Genomic DNA, 10,059 nt, shown 5'->3' on the forward strand with positions numbered 1-10,059 from the left:
GGGCCGGGCCAGCGCCGGGGCCGCCCCCCCGGTCCGCGGCGGGGCCGGGCCGGGCCAATGCGGCCGCCGGCGGAGCGGCGCTACCGCCGCAGCCAATGGAGGGCGCGGGCAGCAGCGCTGCCGCCGGGGGACGGGGGGCGGCGGGGGGGGGCCCGCCAATCGCGGCGGGCTGGCGGCAGGGAAACACTATTATGCTAATGGTGTTTTGCTCGCACTCGCGGCGAGCGGGGTTTAAAAGGCAGCGGCCGGGGGCAGGGGCTCAAAGGCGGGAGGCAGGGCTGGTGTGAACGTGAGCGGGCAGGTCGGGACGGGAGGCGAGGAGAGGAGCGGCGGGGGGGCATCTGCGCCTTCCCAGCCCACCGCGTCCTGCCCGGCGGAGATGTCCAACGTGCACCTCTCCGGCGCCGCCGCCCTGGAGCGCCTCTCCGTCCGGAGAGCCCTGGCCGGGAACGGCCGCAGCCCCGTCTGCAGGAGCCTCTTCGGACCGGTGGACCACGAGGAACTGGGCCGGGAGCTGCGGGAGCGCCTGCGGGAGATGGGGGAGGACGACCAGCGCCGCTGGGACTACAACTTCCAGACCGACACGCCGCTGCCGGGGCCCGGCCGCCTGCGCTGGGAGGAGGTGGAGGCCGGCGCCGTGCCCGCTTTCTACCGGGAGACTCTGCAGGTGGGACGGTGCCGCGTCCCCCTCCTCCAGGCGCCCCCTTCCCCGCCGCCACCCCCCGCCGCCGGGAAGGGGCCCGGGGGGCGCCTGAGCCGGGAGAACCGCGCCTCGCCCCGCCGCCGCGGCATGCGGCCCCGCCGGAGGGGCCCGACGGCCCGCATCACAGGTGCGTGGGGGTCCTGGGGGGGCGAGGGGGCGGGGGGCGTCCCGCCGCAGTGGCTGATGGACCCCTCCTTCCTCTGCGTCCCCCATCCAGATTTCTTCGCGAGGAGAAAAAGGCCGGCGGAGCCCAAGGCGGCGGCGGAGTGCCCAGCCGGCTGCCCGCCGCCTCCCGCCGCCGTGCCGGCTGAGCAGACCCCCCGCAAGCGGCTCCGGTGAGCCAGGTGAGGCGCGACCTGGGGGCGGGCGAGGGTGTCCAGTCGCTTTCTGCGGCACTTTTTTTTTTATTTTTTAATTTCCCCTATCACCACTGATTTTTTTTTCTGACTTTTTATTTTTTTCCCCCTCCTCCCTCTTCCTGTTCTTCCCCAGATTTTTGCACTACTGCATCCACGGGAGAGGCGCGCCGCCCCCGGAGGCGCGGCGCCCCGGAGGCACGGGGGGCCGGGGCGGGCGGCGTTGCGAGCTGGGACCCCCCCCGTGCCCGCCAGGACCGGGAGCGGGAGCTGGAGCCGGAGCGAAGCCGGAGAGCCTGCCCACCGGCCGCGCACGGAGCAGTGTTAAAAGTACAGCTGTGCAATGTATGACGTTCTGTATAGAAATGTATTATGCCTAATGTTGAGTACACTGGCCAGAAGTGTAAAGCTTTAAAAAGTCATTTATAAGAAATGTTTAATCTCTGCTGAGCTCTCAGTGCAAAAAAAGAAAAAAGGAAAAATGAAAAAAACAAGTGTATATTTGTACAAAACTTTTTTTAAGAGTTATACTAACTTATATTTTCTATTTATGTCAGAAACGTGGATAACTTGACATCCAATAGTCTTTTTTTTTTTCTTTTGGTTAAGCCAAAGGGCACTATATTTGCTTTTGTTATTTACAAAATGTAAATTTATTTTTATAGTGGATTTTTTTTGGCATTCATAAGATGTAGCTATGAATCAAAATTTTTTTTAGACTTTACTTGAAGACAAATCTGTTTCAATGGGTCCTGAGCCGGTCTGTACCACTGCCATTGCAAATAATGCCACAACTTCAATAATAAATAAAATAAAAGGAAACGCCTGCAAGGCTGCTTAGTGTGTGCTTGGGGGGAAGTCCGGAGGGAAGGGGGGGAGGAAAGGGACAGCCCCCGAGGCTTGGGCGGTGGAGCCAAGCCCAGCTCTTCGCGGGGGGAGTCCTCCCTTTCCCCGGGGCCCCAGGCGCCCCCGGAGCACGACCCCGCCGCGGGGAGAGCGCTTCCACCTACGCCCCCCGGCGAAAAGCTGGCGTGCAGTTCGGAGGGGAAAGGAGGGCTTTTTTCCCTGAAAAACAAGTGTTCCTGAGTACTGCTGGAGTTACCCAAGCATGACGGGAGTACACGCCCTTCATGCCACCCTGAATTCGGCCTTTCGCCACATTTTATGGTTACTTTTAGCCGTTCCACCTTTCGTCCCAAAGCTGTATCTGCCCCTTCTCGAGGACCCTGGCAGCGCTGGGGCAGCCTCTTCGCACCGCTTCGGGGCTGGGCCGCTTGGGGATAGTTTGGGGTGTGGGGGGGGACTGGTGCCTGCGGGCTGTGACACCCCGCGGCTCAGCACTAGGGGGACGCCCCTGCCTTAATTGTGCAAACCTGCCCCGCCCCAGCCGCCAGCCCTCAACCCCCAGCCTGTAGCTCGGAGCCGTGGCTACTGCAGGAAAACACTTCCTGGTACCTCTTGCCCAGCAATGATTTACAGGGCAAACACACCGCAGTTCTGGGAAAGGCAGCAGTTCCAGCTCGCCCTAAGAGAGGTAAAAAGGAAAACAACTCACAAAATAAGCGCTCCCAACAGGCGAAACAGCCTGCATTTTGACATTAACGCTTTGATGACAGTGTTGTCACAACCGTGCATCCACAGTACTTTGCAGTGTCATCTTGTCCCTGTGGCCTGGGAGGGGGTTAAAGCCACAGGATATACACACCGCCCCGTGGGGTCAGGGCAAACGCTCTGTGCTGGGTCCCAAACCCTGTGCCCCTCAGGGAGGAGGGACAGACCAGGGCTGGTCTTGGCTACAGGTGATGCAAGGTTGGGGTGCTGGAGAGTACAGATGGGTAGCAGGATGTGAGAGGAGGACCAGGATCCTAGAGGTGTGGGGACTGACTAGCCAGATTTATCCCTTTCAGACCCCAGTCCCCACTCTTGCACCTCCGTGAAGTACTGCATCCCCATGCTGTACCCAGCAGGTGGGGGCGACCAAGAGGACATCACTCCCTGGCTTTATGAGCTCTGTATGATACTCTTTCACGGAGGGGGGAGGGAGCTGAAAGAATGAGGTTCAGGGTGAATAAGGCTCAGAGTTTGTGCGCATCGTCTTCCCCCGGTCCCCGCAGCGCTCCTCTCTGCCCCCCCGTCACGGCCGCCAAACACTCCTGGCTGTAAAAGTAACATTGATTACCTCCAGCTCCATGATCGCTTAATCAGAACGGGATTATTTTACACGCCCGCATCAGTGGCCGCTGACTCAATACGATTTTCCCCCCTTTGAAAAGAAAAATAGCTTTTCCCTTTCCTTATGAAAGCCAACAATACCCGGAGTGAGGCAGCTGGATCCTCCAGGATTTATGGGCTTTTCTCTCGCTTTCATGAAAGCAGGTGCCTTTGGGACCTCCATTGTCCCAGCCCCCAACTAATGCAATGAAAGATCCCCGCTCTGAGCTTCCAAATACCTCGGCCAGAGGAGCCACTGCCTACCCCGAGGTGTGCCCAGCCTGACTCAGGAGGAAAGCTCTGACCGCGGGGAGAGTTTAGGCACAAGGCTCTTTATTAAAGCAAATAGTTCCAGCTCATGGGCATAGCCTGAGAGGAGCCAGAGGGTTTCCAACCCACAACAGGGAGGGCCACATCCCGCAGCCCCTGGGCTGTGCTTTCCTTGAGGGCCTGGGGGTACGGGAAGGTGTGCGGCTGCCCCCGCGCCCTGCCCCACCCAGCCCGGCCGGCCCTCCTCGCCCCGGCACAAAGCACACTGCCCCTATTCTTTCGGCCTTTGTAGCCATATGGCAAATCCATGTAGACACAGCCAACATCCATTTATTCAGGCACATAATGTCCCGCAACAGGGAACAATTGGAACTTTGTTTGCTTCTATTATTGATGCGAATGGGCGACAGAGAGAGAGAGAGAGAAAAAAAAATCATTTAACTATAAGAGATATCCAGCTAATTATGAACCATATGTGCCTATAGTTTCAAAGCAATCCAATGAAGTTCATTTTAAATCTAGACTACTTTATTAGTACGGAAGACAGATGTCTCAACAGTACATGCATCAGAGGAAACCATGTAAAGAAGTTCTTGAAATATTTAACTAGGACTCATTCATTGTCAGAGGGGCTTTAAAGTGCCCTTTATCATGAGAATGCATAGGCAGAAGAGGAGGGAGGCTGCCAGTTGTTACTGCCAACCCACTTACCCCTTAGCGCTAAATCCCAAATTCCACTTTGGATTTGACGACAGGAATATTTTTGGAAAAGATTCAAAATATCAGGGGTCTTGAAGGACCCAGCTTGCTGCTCATTACAGCTACAAAAAGTCAGGTCATTATTTGAGCCGCCTTAATCCCAGACTGAAACCAGCTACGCAATTAGAGGAATAATCTACTCCAAATCACAACCGTTCCCTCTCCCAAGGAGCAGAGCCATGCATTTTTGGAGGATGGCTACTGCAGTTCTTCCCCTGTCCCAAGAGAGACTGAAATGGGAGTGTTAACATTGCCAGACCTCCAGAAATTTTTTCACACAAGCATCTCTCTATGTGAATCTGTGGTGGGCACCTAAGGGGAAAGGGCTCTGAAGGAAGACTGGAAGGGAAGCTTGGTGGGAGGAAGTCTTCCAGATTTCTTTTTTTTTTTTTTTTTTTTTTTTTAGGGAATGCAATTATCAGGAAACACTCTTGGCAAAAAGGTTAGTGCTATCTTTATGAGCGCAGCAACATCTACCAGTAATTAAGCCACTTCAGTTAGATGAATGCAACATATGGCTGACACTGGGAATCATTCTCCTTCCTAGCCACAACTTTTCTTTCTGGGCCAAAACTTGTTCTATTATCACCTAAAATAAACAAAAAGCTGCTTTCCACTTCTTCAACAAATATTTGTTGCTAATGAGCAGGAGGTGTAGGTAACAGTATGGGGAAAAAAACTGTAGTTTTCAAGAAATACTTCCCTAAGTTTGGATATGGAAATAAAATAAATTCACTAAATGTCCAATTCACTTGCAATGAGCTGAGATTGCTTAGTAGGATGGCTACACAGGGAGATTGGTGTGAAGGATCCACACAGAGATGTAAGTTGAATTGACCATTTTTAAGCACTGAAATAGTTATGAAGAGTACTTGCATATATACAAACACACACATATATATACAAGAAATGACTAATCAGGGAGTATAAAATAATTCATCAGGGAACTGGATCTTTTTAAGCCACATTGTCACCTACCACTACAGGATATACTCACAATGGTTTTCCAGAGTCTTTCCCTCCACTAGCCTGTACTATCTCAGAACTGGTCTTCTTGACAAGGATTTTTGGAACAGAGCAAGCCAAAAAACAAACCAAAAGTCTTTACCTAAGGTGAAAGGATGGGATTATATCTGACTCACAGAGGATGGAGAAGAATCAAGTACCTCTCTCCCATTACACAGTATCTACTACTAGAGACCACACGATCTCTTTTGGTGTCAGTGATGAAATTCCCAATGGAAAGTGTTTCATTTTTTGGTTTGTTCAGTTGCTTTTTAAACCAAGGGGGATTTTTAGACATATATTTCCAATAAACCGTTATTTGGACAGCTTTTTTTGGGGAAAAAGGAAAATGAAAGATGCTAAAATGGTTAGATGATATACAGAATGTAAAAGCTCTGAAGCAGGCCTTGCTGTGAGATAAAAAATAACTTGAACTCTTTTAAACACAGAACAAACTAAACTTTGGAGCCACTTTCTGCAATCTGCATGGCCAAGTCTCTGCTTCGGGAAAACTGTTGGCCAGTGGTGGTTGCACAGCTTCATGTCTTTATCTGTGGTGCCACATGGGCCGCAGTCTATAGGACGAGGATGCAGGGAGAGGGAACAGGAGAATTGGGAGGCAGCACTAGAAAACACCTCTGATGGGTATAATAGGGTGCAAGTGGAGCAGAAGCACAGTTGGGCTACACTGAAAGAGGCTGGGAAGGGGACACCAAACTCTGCTGGTGTGATCAAAGGGAGGGAGAGAAGGGAACAGATTACAACATTTATATTCCGCATTATATATTAATTTCTGTTTATATTCTATGCATTCCTTCAGAGGCTGCCTGGTCCCAACACACCTCTGCTGTCAGCAAACACCCATGAAACTCATCCAGTAACATCCCATCCCTTCCCTGAACTCATCTACGGATGCATGCTAGGAATAATCTTCTCTTTTTTGTTCCTGTTTCCCAGGTCAGTGTGGGATCTAAAAAATTCCCCAGACCTGCTGAGGAGTCACTGGGCTTCACACCAGCACAAGATTACTCCCTCTCCCCTACCAAATTTGCTTTAGCCTACTTGATGCCTCCTCTTACACACACTGCACTTGTCTTACATGAAGAATGAGGACTGGGAAGGAAACACTCAAGTTTTGGAAGTGCTCTAACTGTCTGTATGACTTCAGTCCAGATCTTTTGCTCCCACTTTATTTTCACAGCCACACACAACATTTTTTCCTCCAGGACACACACTACCCAATTCACCCAGTGCTTTCCCTTGCAGAATGAATCTGGGCTGTGCAACAAAGGGGAAACTGCTGGATAAACTCCTGCCAGAGAAGCTGAGAAAGTAAAGTAAGGGCCTGCAGGATGCTTTCATGCTTAATCCAATGCCAACAGTTGAATGCAGGCTTTTATGCTTCAGAGAACAGTTGGCTCCTCCAGACCTGCAACAGAGGCTTTGTGCAGTCCAGGGCAAGGTGCTTCAAGTTTTCATGAGCAGACACTAATTTTGCCCACCTTTATTGGGCAACTGATACGAGATGCTCTGGTCTGACTTGTAAAGGTGCTAAGCACCCACAGCTGCAGCTGTGCCCGGCTCTGCACATGGTTTCGGTCAGAAGAAGCCCAGGTTTTGGAAGGGGAACAGCAATGGGGTACCTTGGACCAACACTCCAAATTAATTATTAGCTCCCATCTCTTTTTGTTTGTCTTCCCATCACTAAACAGGGAAAATAACACTCGTCATTTATATTTTAAAATATTAATGCTGGGAAAGTACTACCATGAACAGCACTCTATAAATCCGGTGGGGAATTTAATAATGACTTTGAGCAGGGTTTGAATAGTGCTCAGTTAATAAGACATAGCACCGTCCATTGAACGTCAGGAAAAACAAAATTGAGCAACTGCTCATTAAAGCAAGAACCGTTCACTCTGTGCGCTCAATGCGATCATTTAATTAAAAGATTTTATCCTCATGCACAGACACAAGGGGGCAGAGCCAAGGCCCCGTCTTCCCTCATCCTTGCCTGCTCCACATCAAACACACAAGAGTATTTCTTGGCTGTAACCTACAACAGGAACCTCAAAAACATTCTATTTTTTTCAGGCCCCTGCACTAACAGAAGTCACTACCTGAGCTTTGACAGGTCTTTTCACCTTGCCAGGTCTTTTTTCCCTGCCTGTCACCCTTAGTCCCACCCTCACCCTGCCAACCCCTTCAGGAATGGGGAGACTCCTCAAGTCTCACCACTTCCCAGACTCCTGCAGGTGCAGCAACTCGGCTCCAGGCTATGTTCTCCACCACCTTTGTCATCATGGCAAGCCTAGGAAATCACCTCCATGCCTGGCTATGAGGTGGGAGGAAGGAGAAGAGATTTTCAGAGCTGGAATGTTCTTTGATCAGGGTTGCTTTCGAGTGATATTGAATTAAAAGAACATGAGCAGGCAGCTCCTCTTGCACACCACTCTCTGGGAGGACTGATTGCAAAAATGTGCAAACCAGCCACCTCAAAATTCAACAAGTGAAACCAAACCCACCTTTCCTCAAGAATACATCATCACCACTTCCTCTGTTTTTACATGGAAGTACTGAGGAAAAGTCCCTGTTTGGGTCACATATAGCAGCCTGAGACATACTGGGACTGAGGTCTACAGTAATTTACTGTGGAAAACAATGAGCATAAATTAAATTGTTTTCATACGTTTGGTAATTGGTTTAGCAAAGCCAGCTTTTCTTAGGACCTTCAGTGAAGATGTTTTCAAACATGAATCTAGTTAAGATCACTTCAGTTTTGCTGATGTGGTACAACATCCCATCCAATGGCTGGTGCTCTGAAAAGCTTTAGATTTTTTTTTTTAAGTTTTTTTTCTTTCACCCGGATGACTAAGCAGGACTGGGAGTACTGGCACCTGGTTCTCTATTTTCTTCTGCACATCATTAGGCAAAACCTGTTTCTTTGTCCTGCTAGCTGAAGGAGCCCAGACATATATCACTCCAAAGGAGGAAGCCCATCTTTTGTGCCAAGACCAAACTTTTAGGTGCTGTAAGGGACAGACTTTTCTGCTTGGAGATCTACTGGAGAGGGTGTGGTAGTACCCACCTCTGCCTTCCCAGATTCCCGCCCCTCCTCTCCACCGGCCGCCAGGCAGGATTGCCATGCCACCCCATGTTGCATAGGTGAGGAGCCCAGGGAATGCAGCAGGTAACGGGATGTTACAGGGGAACAGACGTGTTTAATTTGTGCTGAGGTGGCAAAAGGCACCTGCCTGTCGCAAAGTCTATTCACCTGCCAAATTGCACATTCCCCCTCCAGCGCCCAGTACATGAGTGGGGGAGTAAAACATGGCTGGAGAGAGAGTGGGGACACCCCGCAGCTGCCAGCGGGAACCCTTTCTCCCCATCAGCACAAATCCTGGGCTGGGCGCTCCGCTGAGAAATGGCCAGGCACAGCCTTTCTGCAGCGTCAGTACAATAAAAACAGCAGTTCGTGTTTGCTCTCGGGTGCGCAGCACGGCACAGCGCAGCTCCAAGAAGCAGTAGTTACCTCTGCAGGGGGATACAGCAGGAGATTTAGGGATAATTTCCATAACAATCGCTGTTAGCAAACATCCATAAAAAACAACGGGCAAAGACACCTTACCAGAAGGAGTTAGCTGCAAATTAAAAGACATACTTGTTGGTTTCGGTTTTGTGCCTGTCTGCAGAATTTCGAGGACTTGGTGGAAAAATTCTCTTTAACAATATTAAATTAAAGAAAATAATACTAATTTCATTTGAGAGCTATTAACAAGCAGAGAGAAAATACCGAATTTATATATGAAGCTTGACCTATGCTCACTGAACTATTTTGTCAGAGGAAGAAAAACGGGGGAAGGAAAAGAAAAAGGAAGAGAATAAAACTTTTCCAATTATCATATTTCCCTGAAATTCAGCTATGCAGAACCAGAATAATTACAGGCTGAGGAAAAATATTGCAAAACGTCGGTACGGAAGGGGCTTTTTCTTGACCCTGTGGACTATAATGGGAGATAAAGAGATTGACCATTTTGGGAGGAGGATGCCTTCATTTCTCGACGTGACTGTAGATTATTTCGGCTTCAGGAGACAAGAATGTCCCTTTAACATCTGACCTGGCCTTTATTTAAGAGCAGCACTTCACGGTTCAGGAAAGACAGACAATTTTCTAATTCCCAGCTCTGCTGGAGGCTGAGGCAGCAACTTCCAGACAGGACACCTGCTAACACTAGAGAAATGGCATTATTATGTCTACAAGTTTACAAATCTGAGGATCAAAAAGCCTTTGCTTCTGCTGCTACTCCACAGGCCAAGGACGACGACTTCTTCAGAACAGAGTTTCACAGAGGTTTTTCTTCCCCCCCTCCAAGAAATGGTTTCTTTTCACTTTCAGCAGATCGGTTTCCACGTGAAAAAGTCAATAGTCAAAGAGTTTCCTAAGTTTCCTTGGTGTGTAGCAGAAAGGGGATTAGACCTGGGGCCTTTTTACTGGCAAGCCTTTAAGCAAATAAATGTTCTTGAATTCTTAGAGAAACAAACCTAACTTAAACAAAATCCAGAATATATGTGATTTACCCCTCCCCAACACAAATTTAAAAGAGGGAGAGGGAGAGAGGAGTGAGAGAAAGAAATAATTACTAAAGATTTAAGGGATACTAGGGCTAAATCTTTGTCTACTGTAATTTTGCTGTTATTTTTGCAGTTAACCCAAAGAGAATGGCTACTTCCACATATTCACAATGAGCTATTAAT

The 10,059-nt window shown here is 49.6% G+C and overlaps 1 protein-coding gene across 1 annotated transcript; it reads left to right on the top strand.

Moving 5' to 3' along the window:
• The first annotated feature begins 102 nt into the window (after positions 1-102).
• CDKN1C (cyclin dependent kinase inhibitor 1C) lies at positions 103-1,885 on the top strand. Its single transcript, XM_027674236.1, has 3 exons — positions 103-830; positions 921-1,047; positions 1,196-1,885. The coding sequence occupies exons 1-2, from the start codon at positions 380-382 to the stop codon at positions 1,040-1,042; spliced, it is 573 nt and encodes a 190-aa protein (XP_027530037.1). The 5' UTR covers positions 103-379; the 3' UTR covers positions 1,043-1,047; positions 1,196-1,885.
• Positions 1,886-10,059: the final 8,174 nt, after the last annotated feature.

The sequence above is a fragment of the Neopelma chrysocephalum genome, unplaced genomic scaffold (genome assembly GCF_003984885.1).
Source record: "Neopelma chrysocephalum unplaced genomic scaffold, ASM398488v2 Primary Assembly neopelma1_24, whole genome shotgun sequence".
Classification (NCBI taxonomy): domain Eukaryota; kingdom Metazoa; phylum Chordata; class Aves; order Passeriformes; family Pipridae; genus Neopelma; species Neopelma chrysocephalum.